The sequence below is a fragment of the Meles meles genome, chromosome 6 (genome assembly GCF_922984935.1).
Source record: "Meles meles chromosome 6, mMelMel3.1 paternal haplotype, whole genome shotgun sequence".
NCBI classification, from domain to species: domain Eukaryota; kingdom Metazoa; phylum Chordata; class Mammalia; order Carnivora; family Mustelidae; genus Meles; species Meles meles.
In genome coordinates this window covers 20,972,820-20,998,782 of record NC_060071.1, presented here as the reverse complement: position 1 = coordinate 20,998,782, position 25,963 = coordinate 20,972,820, and the positions used below count along the sequence as shown (strand labels likewise).

The following is a 25,963-nucleotide window of genomic DNA, read 5'->3' as shown; positions in this document are numbered from 1 at the left end:
GCTGTACTTTGGAGTACATTTATAAGTTTAAATTCCTACCAGCTATCAAGACTTATGATGAAACTACAGTCATTGAGACAGTGTGGTAAGAACAGAGGAAAAAAAAGAAAAAGATTCATTCATATAAACAAAATAGTGAGCCTGGAAGAAGATGCAAATAAGTATTAGAACTTGATCATGACAGATGGAACAAAGAAGATTTTTGTGAAAAGAATGAACTATTCAATAACCAATGTTAAAATAATTGGCTATTCATACATCATACTCAAAAATCAATTCTAAATGGATGAAGAAAGACATAAATATGAAAGGAAAAATTAAGTAAAATAAATACATGAGAATAGCTTTATGTCTTCAAAATAGGGATGGATTTCTAAAATGAGACAAAAACCAAATCTCATACAAATCAATTAAAAAGACAAATAATCATTAGAAAAATAGGCAATAAATATGAAAGATAATTCTCAAAAAGGAAACATAAATGACAACTATCTAAAAACATGACCTACTTCAGCAATAGCTGAGAAATCAAACTGAGATCATAAAATACCTTTGTATGTCTGTTAGATTGGCAAAATATATTTAAAAATGCCAAATGCTGGTGATGTGGATCAATGAGGATTCTAACAAATTTCTGATGGGAGTAGAAATTGAGACAATAACTTTGGCAAATAACTTGGCACCATTTCCTAAAGCTGAATAGTTGCAACAATCCTATTCCTGCAACTATTGTAAGAAGCTCTTACCACGTATGCCATGGGACAGATGCACATGTGTCCATTCTACTAACAGCAAACAACTGGGACCCACTCAGTGTCCTTCCACAGGGGAAGTGATGAATGCCTCATGTTATGCTCACAGATAGAATGTTCTACAGCCATGAGAATGAATGGATTACAACGATACACAACAACATGGATTAATTTTAAGAAAATAAGTAGTAAATGATTATGCAATATGTCACCTATAAAGTTAAAGAAAAAGCACAAAACTAAACAACATTGTATATAGGCATATGTGCCTATGTGATTAAACTATAAAACAACAACAACAAAGGAACAAAAAGTGTAAAATTCAAAATGGTAGTTCCCTTTGCTGGAGAAACACAGGTAGATGCCAAAGACTGGTGAAATTCTAGAGTTCCAAGTGTTCCTTTTTATATTATGCATTATAATCTAAAGAATACTTATCTATTGTAGTATCCATTATTTTTCAAATATTTATTTTTTTACTTGAGAGAGAGAAAGCATGAGCAAGAGCACATGAGTGGGTGGAAGAGGCAGAGGGAGAAGCAGACTTCCTGCTGAGCAGGGACCCCCAAAGCCGGGCTTGATCCCAGGACACTGAGAGCATGACTTGAGCCAAAGGCAGATGCTTAACCGACTGAGCCACCCAGGCACCTCTATTGTATCCATTATTGCATTAAAAGATACTAAAGGGATATTAAAGAAAGCAAGGTGAAAGAATCTGCCCCCACAAGATATCAAGATCTCTTATAAAGGCGGAGTGATAAAATGCAGAAAAACAGACTAAGGGAGCAGAAGAGTTCACAAAAAGAACCACATATGTGGAAAATTAACATATGACAAATCAGTAGGAAAAAGGATAAAAGCATGATAAATGGTATTAGGATAATTGTTTATCCATAAAGAATTATGATTTATTATGCAACCATTCACCAATGGGAATTTAAAAAAACTAAATCTAAAAAACAGAACCCTACAACTATTAGAAGAAAATGGAAGAGACTATATCTTTATAACTTTGGGGAAGGAAAGTATAGTCAATCCTCATTATTTATAAATTCCACATCTACAAATTCATGTACTTGCCAGAATTTATTTATTGCCCCCTCCTACCTCCCGCCCAAATCACTCACAGTACTTTTCTGGTCATTTGAGGACATGCACATAGCGGCAAAAAAAAATTCAATTTGACTGATGAGCATGTTTCCTAGCTGAAGTTGAACAAGGACATGTCTGCCTTCTTGTTTCAGCTCTCAAAACTGTAAACAAGTATCCTTTTCATGACCTACTTAGTGCCACATTTTTCGTTTGTGCTTTTTGTAGGCAATTTTGCTATTTAGAATGGCTCCCAAGTCCGGTGCTAGAGTGTTGTCTGGTGTTTCTTAAAGTTCAGGAAGGCCGTGATGTGCCTTATGCAGAAGATATGAATGCTAGATGCGCTTCAATCAGACATGACTTCTAGTGCTGTTGGCCTTGAGTTCAAGGTCAGGGAATCCAGAATATATATTAAATAGGGTGTCTTTAAACAGAAAGCCACGTATAGCAAAGTTCTGTGTTGATGGGTTGATGAAAGTTTTGTGACCAGAGACTCACAGGAACCTAACCCTGTATTTCCTCTAGGAGCAATGGTTCAGTATTCACTCATTCAATGTCTGCATTGACTTTACAGAATATTAGTACTGCAAATAATGAGAATCAATTGTATTTGCTACACAGGACACCTGCCAATGCCCCGGAGGGACTAGGACCTCAGATGGACAGGATGGAGTTGCCCCAGGCCTCACCTATAGCTGTGAGCATAGAGAGAGTAGAGAGGGACCACCACAGCAAAGGGGGCACCTGACCTGCATGTGGAGTGAAGCTCTGAAGGAGACCAAACTCAATGTCAACAGCTGAAGGTCAACAGAGGTGCAAGAAACTGCCCAAGCATGTCGTTTCAGAAAGGAGCATCCACAATGGACACAGTGATGGCTGCTGACCCCTGAGCCCTCAAGTCACATGGGGGCGCTCTGTAAGGCATGAGACCCAACGCCCTTGAAGGTGGCGTAAGGGGCGGCCCGGAGGGGGTGAGACAGAATGTCTCAAGTAAAATGACAGTGCGCCATGAGGTGTTTTCTTTGTTTTCATGTAAAATGGTTTGCAAGGGAAATCTCAGAAAAGAAAAAGACGAACAACACTGCGGCTTCCAACATTACGTGGTGCACTCATTGGAAAGCCATTTAGAATCTTCTTCTGTGTGAAACCACTCTAATCAATTACGAGCCTGACTGTGAAGGTCTGGAAGCCAATACTGACCAAGTGTACGAAAGGCCCTGGTGCGGAGCTGCCGGGCACATGTTGCTTAACCTTGATTGACTTCAATTACTGTGTTTCATCTCCTATGGCAAAATAATTCTCCAAGGAGACAAAGAGCAGTGGAGGGATTTTGCTCACGAAATTACCCTTAATGTACCTCTTTTGCTTCGGAACTGAAGACCAATTAGATTAGAGCCCACTTAAAAGAAAATCTTTTAGGAATCAATTAGTTGGCTCTATGCATCCACACAGTCACAAGGGCAGGGACCAATGTGGACTTTAGGAATTAGATCAAAATGGCAAATTGTGACTCCATCATTATTTATTGATTTAGTTTTGATTATGAAGGACAGTAACTGATTGAGCCACTTTTCTGGGCAAGCGCCCAGAAGTGCAAGAGGCAGTGTCCTCTTGGTATCTCTCTTGTTACATTCCATGGACGGTGGCTCCACAGCCATCTGGAGGGTGTGGGTCTAGCTGAAGGGGGAGGTCAGCAAGTGGGGACATTTGGTCACATAAGGACCCAGACTACAGTACTTGTCCAGACATCCACACCCTTGAGGAAGGGCAGTGAGGTCACAACTGGTATAGGCCAATGGGGAAGGAGAGAGAAAAGAAGTAGAAGCCCCATTACCAAGGCATGGACAAGCAGAGTCTGTCGGGGTAGAAGGAAGATGGAGTGTGGAGAGGATCATAGGAATACAGGCCCTCTTGCCTTTCTACAATGCCTTTATTCTTGCTTAGTCAAAAAGCCATCTGCGTGGTTGGTGAAGCCCAAATCCTAGCGGCATCCTTGATGCCACTTGTCCCACGCACCTCATGTCCAAACCTGCCATTGTAGCTGTCAATACAGCCACCAAGGTCCCCAGAAATCTGTTCTCTGCTTGTCTTCCAGAAAAGTCTTCATCCTAAGACTGGTGTGTGGTGGGGGGGTGGGGGGTCTCCCAATTCCCAAGGGTCTATTCCTGCTACCTGTAGTGCCCCCTCCAAGAGTTTCCAGGGTACCTGCTTCCGGTCCCTTCCAGCCTAAAATCTATGAAGGATGCTTGCAGCAGCTGGACAAAATCTATGCCCCTGGCCTGTCCCTCTCTCCATCCCCCTTTCTGCTTCACCACCGTGAGTGAGCTCTCCACCTCACGAGATCTCCACCAGCCAGCTCCTAGGTAGCCATGACCAAAATAAGTAAGTTAGTCATCTGTTAACATTATGAAGCATTTCCAGGTATTTAACACTTAGGCTAATCACCTGTATTTATGCTACTTTCTAACGTTAATTAAATTTTTAGTTGCTTTATTTTTTTAAAGACTTTCTTTATTTGACAGAGAGAGAGACAGCAAGAGAGGGAACACAAGCAGGGAGAGTGGGAGAGGTAGAAGCAGGCTTCCCGCAACAGGAAGCCGGATGTGGGGCTTGATCCCAGGACCGTGGGATCATGACCCAAGCCAAAGGCAGACACTCAACACCTGAGCCACCCAGGTGCCCATATAGTTGCTTTAAAATGTTTTAGAATCTCTTATTTAGCAAGTACAGAAGCAATTGATTTTAACTATTCATAAGTGAAATCTCTATAGTTAAAATTAATCTCTTCATAGCTGAAAAAGAAAGAAAAGGAAGGAGGGAAGGAAGGAAGAAAGAGGGAGGGAGGGAAAAGTTAGTTTCATTTATTTAGGTGAATGGAGAAATATTTAGGATTCAGAAAATATAGCAGACTTTATTTCAGGCATTATTTGAAAAGGAAAATAGGATAATCATAACCCTCAAAGATTTGTAAATGAGGGCTTGTTAAGATTGTAATTTCCTGAATAAGGACATCTACAGATATGACTTGGTTATTAGCCCTGCCCCTGAGTTTTGGGATGTGACCTCACTCACTAGAAGAATCCCACGAGTCACTCACATGTGTCAATCTTGACTTCATGAGGATGACACATCATTTTCCTCCAATGTATCAAAATGACAATTTATTCCTTGCATGACAGGAGAATGGAGCTGCAAATTAACGTCACTGACATTTTATTCAGCTGGTAAGGAAGGGACAAACTGCCTTCCCCAGGAGTCTATCAAAACGAGAACCACCTCATACCTGGAGCCCTAAAGCTTTGCTTATAAAGCGAGAACTTCTCTTCGCAGACTAGTTCAGAAGGAGAACACACAACACACTAAGGCCTTTCACCTGGGCTGCTTGGTAAAGGGAACTTGTGCAACACAAAATATTCTGTTCAGAGGGTATTATTTCACCTGTGAACCATGAATTTGTGGTTTATCAATTTTCACAGAATTTTTTTAAAGGCACTGAACATAAATTAGAATGCGTATCACTTAGTTTTTGGTAATTTACAAAGTAGTGGTTTGTGGGGTGCCTGGATGGCTCAGTCAGTCAAGTGTCCCACTCTTGACTTTGGCTCAGGTCATGATCTTGAGGTCGTGAGATTGAGCCCCACGTCAGGCTTTGTGCTGGGCATGGAGCCTGCTTGAGATTCTCTCTCCCTCCCTCTGCTCCTTCCTCCTCAAATAAATAAATAAATCTTAAAAAAAAAAAAAAAGCAATTAGTTTCTTGTTGAAGCTTGTTCTGAGCATGCGTGTTCACTGTCCTGTGGCTAAGCCATGGTCCTGGGTAGCAGGTCTACTTGTCCCCTGAAGATGGCAGTGAGAGCCAGGTGTCTGGAGCTAACTGCCTGGCCAGGGATCCTTTAGCGTCTGCATGACCTTGGGAGGTTGTTTCATGTCACTGTGCCTCAATATCCTCATCTGTAAAATGGGAATAATGATACCCACGCCTCACAGGGCTGTCGTGAAGGCTAAGTGAGTTCATAAATGCCTAGTACTGAGAACAATGGCTGGCACACAGCAAGGTTCAGTCAACACTGGCTATGATTTTTACACATGACTGGTCACCTGAGTGCCTCCATTTGATTAAAAACACAGGTACCAGAGGATAAATTCACCAAAGGACTTTTTGGCTTTGTCCATGAACACTTCAGAAAAATAGCACCAAAAATTATTAGACGGCCACCCAAGAAGATACTTCTGTATTCTAAACCGATCTTACATTGTAGCTCTTTTTGTTCAATCGATGGGAAAGAAAAATCCACTTTTCATTGTTCTGCTATTTTTCTGTGTCCTAAGTTCCATCCCATGGCTGCTTCTTTGCTACCCCACCTCCCCCAGCCCTCAGCCTCGAGGTTAAGTGTGAGAGAAAGCCCTTTGATTAGAGTAGAGCCCAGGCAGATCAAGATGAAGTTAAAAGGAATGGAGAGACTCATGGGAAATACTGAATAACACGCAGAAGTAATTTAAATGATCTCATTAGCCTTTGCCTCTTGTGTGCTTGGAGTTATTTATAACCAGAAGTAACATTTCTGATCTGTACTTACCTGATATTCTGACATTTCTTTAAAGGTGTAGGCATGCCGCTTTTCCTATCTGGCCAGAACAGATACTTTTCCTTAAATGCCAGAAGCATGTTTGGATTAGAACCCAGAATCACATCCTAATTCTGGAGGAGGAAGAGGACTCCACCAAAGACGGGAATGGCCAGGGCACCAAGAGCAGCTGGGAGTATACGTGGGCAAACCCACCATTGCCATGGAGTTTTTAACACACCTGTCTTGACATGTCCAGCAGGCAATTAGTTAGTGAGGGAGGACAGAGACGAGCCAAACAGGCCGGATCTAACACACCTGCTAGAACTTTGTTCCCAACATGATAGGTGGGACTTTTACAAAGACTCACTACCAACTTGGGCACAAAGCCAAGTTCAACCAACGAACACCAAAGGCACAGGCTCATTGGCTACCTGACTATAGTGCAGTTACATTGGCTATTGATTTCAGAAGAGAAGCAAGAAAACCCTCTGTATGTCTGCACAATTCAAAATACACTGCTAAGTAACTCAGGGATTGAAAAAGAAATCATAATGAAAATCAGAGCACCCTGGGAACGGGGAAAAAAAAAAAAAAAAGCCAAAACATCAGAATTTGGAGTGTGCAGGTAGAGACATCAAAACCTTACATCCTTATAGGAGAAAAGAAGACTGAAATTTACTAACAAAGCACACAACCTGGGAAGGGAACAAAAGGGAAAGGAATTTGGAAGAAAGGAATTAATGAGGAGGAGGGCAGAAATGATGGAGATGCGAAAAAACAATAGGATCAATAAAACTAAAGCTTGTTCTTTGAAAAATAAAAACCTAATAAAATGGGCAAGTCTCTGACAATGCTGAATAACAAAAGAAAGAAAAGGAACAGACTAAACACCAGAGACATAATTATCGGCATAGTACACACGTGTCAATGACTTGAAAATGTGAACAAAATGGACAATTCTTCCAGAAAAATAAAATATACTAAGACTATCTCAAGAAGAAGGAGAAAGATGGTATGAGTAATAATGAAAAACCCTTAATAAAATATAAGCAAAATGGGTTTGCATAATCACGTAAGAGATTGTGATTGGGTTTTATCCCAGAAATATAAGAATTCACTAATGTAATTCACTGTATCAACAGAATGAAGTTATATATGTGACTGCATATATATTCACATATATGTCTATTGAATATATTAAATATATTAAAGAGTTTTAAGTCTTAGTCTTAAGAGTCTTAAGTCTTGTGTCTGAGCATTATATCGTATTGAGATAAATATGCATGTATGTGTTTGTATATTCAAATGTGTGTGTGTGTATATATAAAAACACACACATACATATTTATCTCTAGAGATGTAGCACTTGATAAATTTTAAAACTCCTTTGTGGTAAACTCTTAGCAAACTGGTAATAACTTTAACTGGCAAACACTATTTAATAACAGAAAATTTCAACAAACATTACTAAATATAGTATGCTTAATTATTGAATATATTTCCTCTAAAATCAGGAAAAGGCAAGGATGCCTACTACTTTAATCTCCCCTCAAGAATGTACCAGAACCACCACAGCAGTAAGAGAAAGGATGAGAACCACAAGATAATTTCAATACATGCAGAAAAAGCATTTGACAAAATACAACATGTATTCATGATAAAAACCCTCACCAAAGTAGATATACAGAGAACATACTTCAACATAACAAAAGCCATACATGAAAAACCCACAGCTAATATTGTCTTCAGTAGGGAAAAACTGAGAGCTTTTCCCCTAAGGTCAGGAACAAGACAAGGATGTCCACGGTCACCACTGTTATTCAACATAGTACTGGAAGTCCTAGCTGCTGTAATTAGACCAGAAAAAGAAATGAAAGGCATCCAAATCAGTAAGGAAGAAAGTAAAACTTTCACTGTTTGGACGTGACATGATACTTTATACAGAAAACACATGGGCACCTGGGTGGCTCAGTCAGTTAAGTATCTGCCTTCAGCTCAGGTCATGATCTCAGGGTCCTGAGACTGAATCCCCTGTTGGGTTCCCTGCTCAGTGGGGAGTCTGTCTCTTTCTCTGTCCCTCCCTCCTGCTCATGTGTGTGCACACTCTCTCTCTCTCAAATAAAAAAATAAAAAAATAATAAATAAATAAATAAAATCTTAAGGGAAAAAGAAAACTCAAAATCCTCCACCAAAAAACTGCTAGAACTGAAAAAAATCCAGTCAAGTCACAGGATACAAAATCAATGTACAGAAATCTGTTGCATTTCTATACACCAATAATAAAGCAGCCGAAAGAGAAATTAGGAAAACAATCCCATTTACAATTGCACTAAAAATAATAAGATACCTAGGAATAAACGTAACCAAAGAGGTGAAAAATTTGTACTCTGAAAACTATGAAAACACTGATGAAAGAAATTGAAGATAACACAAAGAAATGGAACAACATTCCATGCTCATGTATTAGAAGAACAAATATTATTAAAATGTCTATACTACCCAAAGCAATCTACACATTTCATGCAATCCCTATCAAAATACCAACAGCATGGTCACAGAACTAGGAAATCACAGAAGTAGGGAAAAAATTTCCAAAATTTGCATGGAAGCACAAAAGACCCCAAGTAGCCAAAGCAATCTTGAAAAAGGAAAAGCAAAGCCGGAGGCATCACAATTCCGGACTTCAAGTTTTATTACAAAGCTGTAATGATCAAAACAGTATGGTACCGGCATAAAAATAAACACATAGACCAATAGAACAGAATAGAAAACAGAAGTAAACTGACAATTATATGGTCAATTAATCTTCAGCAAAGCAGGAAAGAATATCCAATGGGAGAAAAATCTCTCCAACAAATGGTGCTGGGAAAACTGGACAGCAACATGCAGAAGAATGAAACTGGACCACTTGCTTACACCACACACAAAATAAACTCAAAATGGACTAAAGACCTAAATGTGAGACATGAAACCATAAAACATCCTAGAAGTGAACACAGGCAGTAATGTCTCTGACATCAGCCGTAGAAATATTTTTCTAGATACGTCACCTTCTGAGGCAAGGGAAACAAAAGCAAAAATGAACTATTTGGACTACATCAAAATAAAAATCTTCTGCATGGCAAAGGAAAAAGTCAACAAAGTTAAAATAAAACTGACTGAATGGGAGAAGACATTTGCAAATGACATATCTGATAAAGAGTTAGTATCCAAAAAATATAAAGAACTTATAAAACTCAAAGCCCAATAAACAAATAATCCAAATAAAAAATGGAAGGAAGACATGAATAGACATTTTTCCAAGGAAGACATCCAGATGGCCAAGAGATATCTGAAAAGATGCTCATCGTCACTCAGAAATGCAAATCAAAGCTACAGTGAGATATCACCTCACACCTGTCAGAATAACTAAAATAAAAAACACAAGAAACAACAGGTGCTGGCCAGGATGTGGAGAAAAGGGAACCCTCTTCCACTGTTGGTGGGAATGCAAACTGGTACAGCCACTCTGGAAAACTGTATGGATTTTTCTGGAAAAGTTAAAAACAAAACGACCCTCTGATCAAAATCACACTACTGGGTATTTACCCAAAGAATACAAAAATACTAATTCAAAGGGATACATGTACCCTTATATTTATAGCAGCATTTCTTAAAATAGCCAAGATAAAGCAGTCAAGTGTCCCTCAGATGATGAATGGATATAGAAGATGTGGTTTTATATACAACAGAATACCACTAAGCCATCAAAAAGAATGAAATACACAGCAGAAGGATAAATAAATGAAGAGATATATTAAAAATGACCATTCTCACCAAATTAACCTAAAAATGCAATGCAGTTATGAACAATGATTTTTTTGTGCAGGTGGTGAGTGAGGGGGAAAGGGAAAGGGAGGCAGGCAAAGGACCAAAAAGAGCCAAGACAACTTTGAAGAATGAAGTTGGGGGCTTATCCTACCAAATACAAGACTAATAAAGAAATAGCCTTTAATACAATGCGGTATAGACAAAGAATCAAGCCATACGCCAATGATAAAGAAAAGAAACCTCAGGAATAGATGTCTTCAAATATAGAAACTTGATACACAGCCTAACAAATAAATGGCCCCAGACCAGTTCTGTTCTAACCGATGTTTATATGTAAAAAATAAAATAAAATTGGATCTATATCTCATACCAAATGCATAATTAAACCCCATGTGGATTCATGAACTAAATGTGAAAAGCCAAAGACTTCACACTTACAGGAAAAAAAAATACAGGGTATTTATATGACCTCCAGAGAGGAAAACAGTGCTTAAATGCAACACAAAAAAGGGCACATCATTCTGGAAAAGAATTTGAACTGTATTAAAACTGCAAACTTCTCTTTGACAAATACCACCCAAAACATAACAAAACGACAAGCAGATTGCACGCAAGAGGTTTATGGCTAACGGTATCATTTAGAACAAAAAACAAATTGCCCAACAGGCGAACACACAAAACAGGCAGTTTGCTGGTGAGAAAACCAAAGAGGCAATCATCATAGGAAAAGTCTGAACCTCAAGGATTCTTGGCACCCACGTGAACGGAGCAGGGCACCCCTCCTGTCTGCAGTAAGAGCGGGCAGGTGCAATTTCTTTGTAGAGAAATAGGAGATGTCCTATAAAAGTGCAGGCACACCCCCCTTACACCCTTGGAGTCTGCATGCACGTCGATGAGCGCACAGCTAGCCCTTACTGTTCGGACAGCACCAAAATGAAAACACATTAACGTCCGTGAATATGAGACAGATAAGCGAGGTGCAGAAGTTTCAAAGACAGAATTAAGGCTACCTGTACCCACGATTCACATGGATAAACATCACGATGGTGGGTGAAGACAGAAGATGGCTTATGGTACCGCTTATGTCAAATTTTAAGGAAAACTTTAGCCCCATATGGGAACATATATGGGAACATATATGGGACCAGTAAAACTCACTAATGTCAGGATAGTGGCTGCCCCTGGGCACCTTCTCGTTTCAGACAGACAGAGGGGGAGACATGGCTGGGAGGTCAGCTGGGTTTCTAATAAAATATAATAATATATTTCTTATTTAAAAATTTTGGAAGCAAATATTATAAATCAAGGAAGACTGGGCCAGTCTGGGTGGTATTTGCTACATTATTCTCAGACTTTTTGGAACCTTGAACTAGACTAACTTTGAGGGAGGAGGGGCCACTCCCACACGAGCCATCAGATGAAGAGGACAAGGGCCTGCCTAGGACATTTCTGTTTGGACAGAAATGACCCTGTGCCAGTCACTGCTCTGTCTCCACCTCCTCCCGGTGGACCATGGTGGTGGTGGAGGAAGCCCCAGAACTGGCATTAAAGACAAAATCTGGATCCACCACCGGGTAGGAGAACATAGCTCGGTCCCTGCACGCGCTGGAGCCATTTTCTCATCTCTGACATGTCCACGATCAAGTCAGTCTCTCAGACTTCACTGTACCTGGAAGAAGGGTGGAGAAAACAACATGGTGGACCTAAAGAGGCTCTTTGCCAAGGAGCCCAACCGGGACCAAATGTAAAGGAACAGGATCATGCAATATTCCTCTGCTGGGCCATTTCCTTCTCCGTGTGTTCTGCTCCTGAGCCAAAGGCTCTCTGTCCCAGGACCCCTCTCATCTTGCCCATCTCCACTATGGCTCCAAATGATTTCGCTCAGCCCTGCGATTACCACACTATTCCAAGTTTCTGCACCCAGTTGGCTATCGATTTCTGGATCAAATCAAATGCCCTAAACCCAGCTTCGAGTTCCTGCGTCATCCTGTCTCTTGTTTCTTGGCCTTTAATCCCTTTCTTTTGTCCTAAAGACGTTTAACAGTTGTATTGAGGGGCAACTGATGTACGACACAGCACACATATTTTAAACATATAATTTGCTGAGTTCTGATACACATACACACCCGTGGAGCCAGAACAATGATCAAGACAGTGAATTTATCTCCTGACCTCAAAAGTTGCCTCTGGCTCCTTCGTGGTAAGTACTTCTGTGCTTTCATGTTCCCTTCTGTCATTCCTTTGCGTTCCTTCTAATGGCCTCATCATTGGGTTAAACTGAAACGTTTCCCATACTGCATATTTCCCTGTTCAAACCCTCCTCCTCCCAGCATCTCTGTATTAATTCAGAGTCCTGAAAATAACTGAAGGCTTTAGAAGTAACCTCTCATCAGCAGTGGTCCCCATGCGATCTCCTCCAGTTCCTTGTGTAAATCCCAAGTGTTTCCAGCACTCTGTTTGTCACCAAACAAGGCAACGGCACTCCTCCTGGAGTCCCTGATTTTATTTGGACATCAGAGCGGGATGCTCTCAAAAGCGAAAATGCCGTCTATTATTACTTACACTGCGATCGTCTCAGACAAACCAGCGTGTTGCTAGTCCTAGTCAGAACGCTCCCCCCAGATCTTGAAGTCCAGGCTGTGTGACCTTTGCAGACATCCTGCAGCCTGAGGGAGGAACGAAATGGGCCAATATGTCTTTGCAATGCCTTAGCTGAATGTGCCGAAGACCCTGGGTCTCAGTGTGGGGGTGAGGGTGCAGAGGCATCCAGGTCCTGGCGTCTCCCGGAGAAGCTGCCTGTAATCCTGCTTACATCACAGCCACCAAAGGACCCCAAAGGCAGCATATCCCTTGGTGACGGTTCTAGACTATCTAGGAGGCTCAGGGCAGCAAGCCAGGTGGCACTGGGGTGGGGCTGTGGAGTGGACCCTGATGCTGTATTTACAAAAGCACATTGCATCAGACCTTTAAAATGTCTGCCGTCCATTTCAAAGAATGGGAGTGCAGCTCATGGAAATGATGGGAGTTGAAAACACCCCTTGGCGTTACAACTGATTCCAAATCTGCCCCACCACACCCTCAGCTATCGGTCCTTGCTTTTCAAAATTAGGACACATTCCTAAGGTGGAGGGTGGCTTCCAGTGACTTCTCAGAAGACCACATGCAGATAAGCTACAAGTTCAGTTGTAAGCGGCGCCCCTCTATCTATCTTTTTTGGGACTCACACCAAAAAAATTCTGAAACTTTCTAGACAGGTTGGGTTGATACCCTTCCTTCACGTCCAGTGAGATGCAGGCTTTTCCCTACCATGATGGTTAATTTTATGTGCCAAGTCGACTGGCCTCAGGGATGCCCTGAAGGCTGATAAAACAATATTTCTGGGTGTGTCTGGGAGAGTGTCTCCAGAAGAGATTAGAATTTTAATGAGTGGCCTGAGAAAAGATGACCATCTTCCCCAGTGTGGGCGGGCACCACCCAATTCACTGAGAGCCTGCGTAGAACACAAAGGCAGAGGAAGGACGAATTCGCGCTCTCTGCTTCCACTGGGAAGTCAGCGCCTCCTGCCTCTGCCTGCCTCTTGAGCTTTCAAACGCAGACCACAGCTCACACCATCACCAAGCCAACCCCCACAGAGTCTCAGGCCTTTGGACTTGGACTGAATTGTACCGTGGGCTTTCCAGGCTCTCTGGCTGGTGGATGACAGACTGTGGGATAATATATCTCCATACCTCTATATTTACGTCTATACCTATGTCCGTCTCTACACTACTGGTTCCGTGTCTCTGGAGAACTAGTCCAGTCAATGATTATCGGTCTTCAGTCATTTCTGTCAGGAATAGGTGGGGTATGTGTGTGGCCAAGCAGCTGTGTGGTGTGTGTTTGGGGTCATTCAGCAATAGAAACCAAAATATTTGTTCTCTGTGCAGTCCCCCAGTTTCTTAGATGTCACCAGTTCTGTCCTTAGAGCTAACCCACGCCATGATCTGCGTGTACCTAAAATTGTATCCATTACAGCACTCAACAAATCCATTATGCCCTCCCTTAGGACAGAGTGCAGGATTGAAAATTCTTTTATAATTTAATATTTTTATTTCCTCTCACAGTGGAAATAAGACAGTGCACTGAAATTGCTGTTCTGCTTGTGATTTTTCCCCACCAGACCTGGTGGGAAGAGTCTTTTGTTTGTTTGTTTGTTTATTTACAGCATAACAGTGTTCATTGTTTTGGCATCACACCCAGTGCTCCATGCAGTACGTGCCCTCCTTATTACCCACCACCTAAGAGTCTATCTTTTATTTTTGTACATCCAGGGCCCAACTCAGGCATTAAAAAAAAAAAGGTGCTCAAAAAACTTCCTGAATAAATGAATTAAAAACTCACTGATTTCAGAAACATTTACAGAGTATTGATCATGTTGTGCCCTTCCCTGGAAGCCACAGCAAGCCAAGAATACCATTCTACCCTCAGTGAGCTTACTGTCTGGAGTGGGAGGGAGATAGGAATTAATAAATAAGTCACAAAAAGGCATAGTCAAAATATGTGATAGCTGTCACATGAAGATAAAGTATAAGGCGTTATAAGAATTTAGTGCAAGGGTAACCTGGTCTAGTCTGAGGGGAAAGGGGAACGCTGCAGGGTGGGGAGGAATAAGTTCATTGAAATGGGGAGGAGAAATATTCTGGACACAGAGAACATCATGAACCAAGATTATGGTACAGAGACCTTTCTAGGGTGTCCCAGTGGCTACCAGAGGCCAGTGTGACTGCAGGAGGGGAGAAGCAAGAATGTCACAAGCTGAGGCCAAAGAAGAGATAAGGACTCTATAAGACAGGCTCAAGATTTAGGTCTTCACCCTAAAAGCAAGTGGTGACCTAATCAGTTGTGCAATTTTAACATCAGTATGGGATGGTATGATGTAGGGGATAGAAAATGCACTGGGACCAGGGTGGTGGAGAATGTGATAGTTAATTTTGTGTGTCAACTTGGCTGACATGGTACTTGCATATGGGGGTCAAACATTCTGGATGTTTCTATGAGGGTGTTCTTGCATGACACTAACATTTAAGTAGTGAACTCAGAGCATAGCAGATTGCCTTCCAAAATGTTGGTGGGCCTCGTCTAATCAGGTGAAAACCAACAAGACCAAAGACTGACCTGCCCAGAGCAAGAAGAAATTCTTCCAGTTGATGGCCTTCAGTCTTGAACTGTAACAGTGGCCCTTCCCGGGGTCTCCAGCCTTCTGGTTCCCCCTGCAGATTTGGACTTGTCAGCCTTTACAATCATGTGAGCCAATTCCTTAAGATCTCTCTCCCTCTCTGTTTATGTGGTATGTATATATAAATAGTATATGTGTGCATGTGTGCGTGTGTGTGTGTGTGTATGTCCATTGCTACACACATCTTGTGAGGTCTGTTTCCTGGGCGCAACTTGACAATTACTGGGGAGATTTCAGAGTTGAGGAATGAGATGGCTAGAGGAGTGCTGGGCAGCGCAGATCGCCAGGTGAGGCTGGTGACCCCGGGCATAAAGCCTCATGGCAAGGTCTGCTGGTCTTGTTGGTCAGGGTGCGAGTGTGAGCTAGAGAGGTGCTAGGAAAAGACAGAGCAGGTAGGAGCTCTGGGGCACCCGTCCCCGCGTCCGTGATGCAGTGGATATGGCTCAAGGACAGGGAGAAGGATGGTATCACACAGTAGAGTCTAGCTGACTGGGGAACCCTATCAAGCCATCCTGCGGGTGGCAGGGCTCAGGGAAAAGGCCAGATCATGTGGTGACCTCAGAGGGGGCTACTGGGCTGTGAGGAGAAGGTGGGTTTGGGAGAAGGGGTGTTCAGAGCCAGAGATGCCAGAGTTTTCCATGAGACATCTCCCTGGAATGCCATGTTTCTGGGGAGACCAGAAAGAGAAGGCGACTAAGGGACAAAGGCCAGGGACTGGCACCACAGAACGTGCAGCAAGCAAACCCTTCCCGGGCCTGCCTTTTCCATGCTTGGCCTGTCACTGGACTGACCGCCCAGCGGGGTGTGGGTGCACCTGCTCTGCAGCTGCCAGTCCCGAGAGACCCTGGGAGGGAACCAGTCCAGTGAGGCCATGACCATGGGATGGGACTGCTATGAACACATCACTGAAAATACTTGCACCTCGATATCTGAGTATCTTGGACCCTGTTCCAACTCAGCAGCTGGTGAGGAGTCACCACCCCCTTGCGTAGAACCTCTGATGTGGAGGATTATTTCAGAGGCTGTTTAGTTGAACTGAGGCTACATGGGTCTATGTAGACATTCCAACAAACCCAAGATCACAAGAGACCTCTAGAATCAGAGGGTGGCACGGCAGGGTTTCAAGGGTGTTGGAAACCAGGGGCAGACATGCCACTCAAGGACATGGTGGGCACCCCCTTCTCCATAATGAGGGAGCAGTCCTGACAGACATAAGTTGTGTTCAGTGGCCAAGAGAACTTACTATTTCTAGCTATTCCTTTACATGGGTCCCATGGTTGTTAGTATAGGTGGGAAAGCACAGAGGATCCCACCCGCCAGAGGGACCACTAGTTTCCCTTAAGAATCCAGGGGTGAGAAGAAAGCTGTACAGAGATAGAGACATCTGTCTTACTCTGGGTAGCTGCCCACTTCTGAAAATGTCAAGGTCATGTCTAGAAGGGGTGTGTGTGTGTGTGTGTGTGTGTGTGTGTACGATGCTGCCTGCTGCCAGTCCAGGCTGGGAGTTTTGTCACAAAATGTTGACTATTCACTTATGCTCAGACTCATTTTTATTTCTTCAGCATGGTGAAGAACGTGTGGAAGAACAGAGGTTAAATGATGAGTTCATCTCCCAAGTCCCTCAGTTTTAGGAAATGATCTTGTCTTTTTTTTTTTTTAAGAGACAAAGATAAAACATCTGTAAGATAAGACAAGAAAGCACATAAACTGATTTCTTGGGAAACTTTTATCTCCTTGTCCATTGATAATGTTTCTCTGGGTAATTTGGTTTCCTATGGCTCAATAAATTAAATCCAGATAGATGAAGCAAGAAATAGATTTTTAACTCTGTTCTGAATTAGAATTGCATCATTATAATTAAACCATCAGGACATTCTGGGATCTAGCAAAGAATTAAAGCTGGGATGGATATCATATCAGCATATGATGAAGCATATTCCTTCCACCAGTTAATCATTCTGAGTTTTGTAACCTTTTAAAAATTCTGTTAATACGGATTGGAAAATATGTCACAATCTTGTGCTGGGTTTGACTTGGCACAGGCGACCATTCAACTACCCAAACATCTTTTATCATTTATTTGATCGTTTTTATCTTACAAAAGCCTAGACATTATTTTATCAGGAGAAGGGATCTGTAGACTCGCTCCTTTGGGAAAAACTGCCCACCATTGTCTATTGCTTTGTTAGAGGAGGGGCTGAAATCCTTGAGTTTTAGGTCCTATTTATGGATCATTCATAATGGGATGCCCATAGCCAGGTCCCAGCATCAGGGAGCAGAAATGGGAATCTTGGAGAATCAACCCTCGAAGGAGCCCTGCCCATCACTGGACTTGCTCAGGGACCAGGAAGGAACCATCTGACCTCACTCTACCTACACAATAAGCTGCGGGACAACAGGGCGTTCCATTCCTCTGGTTCTGCCATCCTGGTATCCCACCATGGCTCCATGGAGTTCTAGATCCCCTCTGTCCCCTCTGCCCTGCCCTCACCCCTGTGAGGGGGCAGTAGCAAACTTTAACAGGACATGAGACATTATGTTGAAGTGGCAATCCATATCCTTAAGAAAGAGGCTTGTGTGCGCCCAGGGGCTCTCTGGCTGAATAGGAGAATCCAGGAGTGGGGGTGGCTGGGAAGGACAGAAAAGAGACCAAGGCAGAGGGGGCTTCCTAGGTCCCCAGGCCATGGAAAATAATCTTAGGGCGGCATCATCTTTTGGATTCCAAATATATTCTTCATTAGCCGGGAAATGTTTTGGTTTCTGCTTGCTTTCCCTGATGACAGACTGTGTGTGTACAGTCTTCCGGGATTAGGTAGGTAGTGGGGTGGGGGGAGGAGGGAGGCCTATTGGTAAATGAGTAGTTAGACTAATCTCATTAAGTCACTATTGGTTAACTCAGACACAACTGAAATGAAAGAAGTGTTGATTCCTAAACCAATTGCATGAGATTTTCCCAGCACAAACTCAGTTCATTAGACACAAAGTATGGATAATCCATAATTTAATATGGAAATTTAGGCATGGAGTATTACTAATCAGATAACTAGAACCTCAGATCAGACTATTAAGAGACCCAGTGAACCTGCTCTAATTGCTGACCAAAAAAGAACAGGCAAGGGAAATGAATGAAAACAACAGTCCCCTTTGCACCTCCTTTGGCCAAGGGCTGAGAACATCTGTAAGTTATAGGAAGGGGCTCCCATGGAAATATGCTCCATTTTACAAGAACACCTCCCGTGTGTGTTCTGAGAGCTTTTTTTTTTTTTTTAAAGATTTTATTTATTTGAGATAGAGAGAGGGTGTGAGAGAGAGCAGGAGCAGGGGGAGCAGCAGGCAGAGGGAGAGGGAGAAGCAGGCTTCCCGCTAAGCAGGGAGCCCAATGCAGGACTCGATCCCAGAACCCTGGGATCATGACCTGAGGCGAAGGCAGACGCTTAACTGACTGAGCCACCCAGGTGACCCTGTTCTGAGAGTTTTAACACCAAGAAACACCAGGTCCCTGCCGCAGAGGCTTTGACTGCAGGAATGTCACCAGGCACAGCATGGCTCGAATGACTTTAAGAGTAATGAGCACATTAAAAATGACTGCACCACTAATTATAAGAAAATTAGAGAATGTGGCACTTAGACCTATATGAATCTCAGAGGAAGCAGTGCCTATATTTATGAGAAGGAAGTATACATTCTTAATTATGCTGAAGCCTATTTAGATAGAGCACAGCACTATTCACAGGAATCGGCTTTTGTGCTTTGAAGTATCCATATGCGCCAGAGAAGATCTAAGAAAGATACGGACTACACTGAAAACGCCACTGTAATTAACCGGCTAGAGACATCTGTGGTGACAACTGGGAGCAAACAGAGAAGGTTCCTGTAATCCAAGGGCTAAAAGCAGAGACACAAGGGCTCACGGAATAAGTGATAGAGAAGCAGAGACTTGCAAAGTGACCTACCGAAGCTCAAGATCACATCGAAAGCAGAGAACAGAGATACCACTCATTGTAGAAAAACAGGTAGGAAGGAGCCTTCAGAGAAACTTTGGAGCAAAATAAGATGGAAAAGGAAGAGTTTAAACAATGAGAGGGAAGAAAATGGTAGTTACCAAAGACCGGGTAAATGTAGTCCAAGAAAACTGATGCATCACTGGACTCCACCTCTGAAACTAAGAATACACTCCATGTTCATTAACTGAGTTTAAATTTTAAAAAGTAGTCCAAGAAATGCAGTTATCCTAAAACAAAGAGAATGGGAAAAAAATTCAGATTTCTAGTTCAAGGAAACTTTGCTGAAATAAAGCAAGATGCAAACTCACTGTGCAAAAATTTACCACGGAAAGCTTGAGAAAGGTCGATTAACATCAAGACGTATCACAGTGAAGCAAATAGACTTGATAATTTTAAAAATATTATTAGCACCTGGACCAAAAGAACCCATTGCCTTGCATCAGACAGAATGGGCTAGGTTATGGCGGTAACAAGTATCCCCAGATCTCAGTGGGTTAAGACAATAGAACTTTATTTCTCACTCATGCTACACTGTCCAATGTGGGTGAGTTATGGGGCTCTACCCGTTGCAGTCACCGGGACTGATGGTGCAGTCTCCATCTACAACTTGCCAGTTACCATGCCAGAAGGAACAAGAGCTCTGCACAATGTCTCACTACAGGAATGACTCAGGCTTGGAAGTATACATGTAAGTTTTGCTCACATGACCCTACACAACCACAAGGAGACTCTGGGAAGTATAACCTTACCACATAAAGGGAAGTTGGAGAGCTAGAAATATTTTTAGGCAGCACTAATGACCACCATGTTTCAAAAGGGAGAAAACATGAGGCTGACTTTGGGTCTTTCTCTACAGCAATATAATAATGACGTAGAAAGCTAAAAAGAGCCCTGCCCCATACCATTTCAGCAACCAAAACACTGAACACTGCAAATTCACAACTTAATTTGAACCCATCAGACAGCTGAGGTCCCAAGGCAACCAACCCACCAAAATTCGAAGGACATGAGAATTTCCATGTTGAGAAGTATGAGCATGTGTTCACCTGGGCAGATGTTTTAGTGGAAAAAAGGTGAACGGTGTGTGGGATCACGTAGGTAATTCAGCAGAGAGAGGGAGGAGGTGATATGGAGAGTCAGATGACTAGGCACAGTCCCAAAATGAAGGATGTCTTTGACTGGGGCATCAGCAGGCTCAACAGAACTGAGAGAGAGCTGATCAAGTCTCATTTATGTTGGGAATGCAAGGCTGGTCCACCATTCAAAAGTCAACCATTGTTTTTCAGCACATGAGCAAACTGAAGAAGAAAAGGCAGATGGACATCTAAGTCAATGCAGAAAAAGGCAAATTCAACATCCATCCATGATTTAAAAACAAAACAAAACAAAAACTCTCAGAAAACAAGGAATAGGAGGGAACTTCCGTAACCTGATAATGAGCATCTATGGAAAACTTAGAGCTAACATTATATTTAATCCGGAGAATCGGAAACAAGGCAAGGATGTATGCTCTCAGCACATCGATCCAACATTGTACTGGAGGCTCTAGTCAGTGCAATAAGGCAGAAAGAAAGAGAAAAAGAGGGAGGAAGGGAAGAAGGGTGGGAGGAAGAGAAGGAAGAGGTAGAGAAAAAAAGAATTAAGAGGCCCCCAGGCTAGAAAGGAAGGTGTGTAACCATCTCTTTTTGCAATTCTCATCACTGCCTACATAGAAAACCCAAAAGAATCTACAAAAGAGCTCCAGAAGTGTTGAGTTTAATAAAAGCACAGGATACAAGGTCAGTAACAAAAACCAAATTTCTATATACTAGCAATGAACAAGAGACAAGTAAAACTTTGAAGCACCATTAAAATAATACTGACAGGGCACCTGGGTGGCTCAGTGGGTTAAGCCGCTGCCTTCGGCTCAGGTCATGATCTCAGGGTCCTGGGATCGAGTCCCACATCGGGCTCTCTGCTCAGCAGGGAGCCTGCTTCCCTCTCTCTCTCTCTGCCTGCCTCTCTGCTTACTTGTGATCTCTCTCTCTCAAATAAATAAATAAAAAATCTTAAAAAAAAAATACTGACACACATGAAACAGTATGAGCATAAATATTAGAAAATATGTTAAGACCTATATGCCGAGCATGGTACAACAAGGCCCAAGTAAATGGAGGTCTATACCATGAATATGCCAATTCTCTCCAAATTGAGATAGAGAGTCAGTGCAATCCCAGTCAAAATCCCAGCAGGATTTCTGGAGAAACTGATCGGCGGATTCCAAAATCCTTGTGGAATGCAGAGGAACTAGGCTAGCCAAAGCAATTTGGGAAAAGAACAAAGTTGGGGGCTGGCAGTAAACAGACTCTCATTTCAAATGTTCTCTCATCCTTCTGACCCCACATGAAATTCAGCTCCCCACCCCCTACACTTAAGGCCATTGTTCTCCCCACAGGCCCTCAGCAGAGGGCCAGGCTGCTCAGGTCTTGTCACTTCCAGACCATTGGCCCCCTACATTAATCATGAATCCTCCCTCATCTGACCCTCATGCCACCAACTCTGACTGTCCTGATCCCTACTCAAGTTTTTAAAACAAACTTATTCAGAAGTTTGGAGTAGTCTTCTGCCCTCAACTCTTACCACCATATTGGGCACTTTGAACATCCACGGGGATGAGCCATTCGAGGAGACTCCGCAGCATTGACTTGAACTCTTTAAGTATCCTTCACCTCCTTCCATTTTAGCTAGCCCCTCCCAAGTGGCTTCCTCATCAGAACACTAGAGAAGTGGGTCAGGAGGGACCACAAGCTCGCTAGATCAACCTAGGCCTTCTTAGAGGGAGCACTGTTGTTCCAACACTGCCTTCCCAGCCATAGCCACGTCCTCTGGGGACAAAGAAACAGGTCCTGGGAGGCTCGCACAGAGTGCAGGCGTCAAAAAGCACCCCAAGGCCTTGGGACAGCAGGTCAAATACCACCAACTCATCAACTGAGTGAGATATAACTTAGAAGTTTGACTGCCTCCGTGCACTCATTGAGCCTCCAGAACTACAAGATTCTCCGGAGATTTGTCTACTCCCCGAGGGGTAGTGGTTGCACTGTGATTTAATTTAGATTACCTATTGTCTTGTTATGTGTTTTTAAATATGGAAAGAAAAGGGGCCCAGATTGAGACAGTGACTTAGGAGCTGTCACAATGAGATCTCAGAGTTAGTGCTGGCTGCCCATGCCCCCGTCCCAGGAAGGCCATATAAGGCCACAGCTGACCCTGCACATGCCCCGTAACACCGGAAGAGAGAAATCATGGTTGTATGCATCATGAAGCAGCAAGACACACCTTGCAGGTAGGATAGGCCCGTGAGTGCTACGGTCTGGGTTAGCCGGAGCCTGCTGGACCTATCACTCTGGAGGGCTGCTGGACCGCTGAACTTGGCCCATTCCTCCCTGCAAAACGAGGCAGGTTCTAGGGTGCCGGGCCCAATCCCACCTTGTACTTTAGGTGTATCTTTTTTTTTTAATATATATATATATTTTATTTATTTGACAGAGAGAAATCACAACTAGGCAGAGAGGCAGGCAGAGAGAGAGGAGGAAGCAGGCTCCCTGTGGAGCAGAGAGCCCAATGTGGGGCTCGATCCCAGGACCCTGGGATCATGACCTGAACTGAAGGCAGAGGCTTTAACCCACTGAGCCACCCAGGCGCCCCTTTAGGTGTATCTTTAATCTCCGTACATCATTTCCCATTTGCCACCTGGTTTCACAGTGCCCTGGACCACCAGCAGGGAGCTCACCCAGACTAAGCCGTCATGCTGATCAGCCTTCGAAAGGACTCTCAGGGAGGACTAATCCCAGGAGCCCAGTTCCAGAGGGCGATGTTTCTCCCCCTTCTTCGCAGACGCCAGGGCGGATCTCCAGTCTCCAGATCCCACATGCTGTTCCTGACGCACATTCTCTAGCGCTCCCTACACGGTCCAAACACAATTTCACCACCCACCAAGGATCCCTTTCACCTTCTCCCATCCTTTTGGAAAGGTTTTCGCACACCTTTGTCCAGGGAAAAGAGAGAAACCAGGTTCATTGTTCACAGGCATTTTTAAGCAACCAATTTGGGTTTGGGAAGGAGAAAAAACACTTGTTGGAAGAAAAAGCAAGGAACAATATAAACAACTTTCTATGTCACTTTAAAAGAAATGAGATGCTGTACATGAGAATAGACTGCCGTGGGAAATTGGAAAACGTCTTTCTCCAAATATCTTTAAAAAGGCAAAATAAATACCCATCTGTTCCCCGATGGCAGAACAGCAAAAAAGTTAGAAAAGCAGTAGAACGCATCACAGCCACATTTGTAAAGACCTCTTTCAACCATGCATATCCTCCTTCACATATATCAGAGGCGGGAAAGTGGGATGGTAAAAATGGAAAAGGAGGTCCAGGAAGCAACACCTTTACAGTGAAAATCTATAATCCTATAAAACGTTCTCCGGAAAGACAGTCCCTCTTGCATTGAACCTAACCCGAAGTGAATTAAGGACCGGGACTATATACATGAATAAAGTCTCCCGAAAATGTCTGTAAATGCATGGGATGGAATGCATGAATCAGGAGTGCCCTTGGCCATCACCTTCAACGTGAGCCTCACAGCGTTGCAGTCCTCCTGCAGCGGGTTCAGCTTCAGCGTCTCCCCAAGGTTGCTGCAGCCCGACGACTGGTGCTGCCTTTCACAGCAGACACACACCTCGACACTGTCAAACTTAATCTAGACAGAGGAACACAGACAGATCTCACAATTAAAACGGCATTCTGCCCCGGGCGGGGGTACACTTGAGTTACACAATTCAGATCGTGTGAAAATGCACCCCACTTCCGTTTTCCTTAAGTAATCAAGCCAAAATGATTTTTTTATGGACAAAAAAAGGGACCCCCCAAGAAAACCCCCCCAAAACCCCACACCCCAGTAGGAATAACTTCACGTTCCAATTTTAAAAGTGATGAATTAAAAGGAATACATGTGGGTGACCGAAGTTATGAAGTTACAATTTGGGGTGAGCTGCAGAAGGAGATTAAAGTAAAGGAATGGAAAACTGCTCATGCTGAGGTATGCATGGAGACGTGTTCTCATGGCTCTGTGCCTTGGTTTACCAGTGCTGCTCCTGTGGTTAGCAGTTTCCTGACTCACTTCCTGGCCTACCAAACTCCTACTCACCCGTCAAGACCCAAATCCAGTGTCACCCTTGAGACCTTGTCTGGTTTTCCCTCTCTGGAGCGGCTTGCCTCTCCTCTGGGCAGCACACTCCCACCCCAGGTCTGCTGGAGACTTTTTTTTTTTTTTATGTTTTTTAAAGATTTTATTTATTTGTCACAGAAAGAGAGAGAGAGAGCACAAGCAGACAGAGCAGCTGGCAGAGGGAGAAACAGACTCCCCACTGAGCAAGAAGCCTGATGAGGAACTCGAACCCAGAACGCTGGGATCGTGACCTGAACCGAAGGCAGACGCTCCACTGACTGAGCCACCCAGATGTCCCTGCTGGACACTTGTGTTGTCCAGCTGCAGTTTTTGTGTTCTGCATGCCCCCTGAGGACAGTCATCACACGTCACCATCATAGCGTCCATAATGCGATGAGGTGTGGCATTTCAGTAAATGTTGAATAAATTAAAATGTCTTGGAAAATTACAAACCATGGGAAGAAAAAAAAAGGCAATTTGAGGGTTTTAAAAAGCCTGGAGCTCAGCAGGAGACCCTCAGAGCACACAGGCTGTCCTTCCCCGGCAGCCTGACGTAGGACGGCTCAGGCCAGGCTGCAGAAATGAGCAATACTGCCTTCTTCCATTCACTCGGTCCTGCACACCCCCCACCCCCAATTTCCTCCTTCCTGCTCCTAGTCGAGCCCTCCTCTGCACCTAATCGTAATCACATGCACACCCAACTGCTCACAAACACAGACTTCCAGAAAGGAAAAGGAACAGCCACAGGTCAAGGGTATTGTCCACGGCCAAATCTTCATCTATTTTCAACCTCTGGATAGTTTGTTCCTTACTTGATGTTTCAGTTTTTGCTCTTTTAATTTGATCTTCTAATGTAATGAGTGACGGGTTGGAAGAAGAGGATGGAGGGCTGGAGACCAGCAGCAGGAGAGCCGTACCTGCGTAAACCACCACCCTGGGCCTCGGCCACCCCACTGACGGCAGGGGGCCTCTAAAAGTCACCTTTGCCTTTCATGCTTTTAGTGATGTCTCCAGACTCCAGAGCTGGAGTCCACACTGAGCACGGAGTGCAGCCCGGGAGCCCTAACAACACACCCGTAACAACAAACACCTCACAGAGAAAGTACAGCCAGGACCCACCCTGGGTGTCTGCAGGGCCAGGCTTCTGGGTACAAGTCCTCCACAAGGCAGCGTGTCCTGCCGATCCACAGAACACACAGAACTCTCGGCATCAAGTGGGGACAGCTGGGTCTGGACCCCTGAATCCCACACACCCAGATGTGTGCTCTGGGCAAGGCCCCTTCCCGCTGGCTGGCCAGGGCTGTGAGGTGGCTGCAGGGACACTG

The 25,963-nt window shown here is 43.5% G+C and overlaps 1 protein-coding gene across 4 annotated transcripts in view; it reads right to left on the bottom strand.

The window, feature by feature from the left end:
- FAM189A1 (family with sequence similarity 189 member A1) overlaps positions 1-25,963 on the bottom strand; it is a 501,535-nt gene that overhangs the window by 40,905 nt on the left and 434,667 nt on the right. For 3 of the 4 annotated variants that reach the window (XM_046009853.1, XM_046009855.1, XM_046009857.1), the window contains one exon: positions 24,036-24,170. The exons of the other annotated variant lie outside the window; for it this stretch is intronic. In XM_046009853.1, the coding sequence (XP_045865809.1) occupies positions 24,036-24,170 (135 nt within the window). The remainder of the gene's footprint in view (positions 1-24,035; positions 24,171-25,963) is intronic. 4 annotated transcript variants of the gene reach the window in all.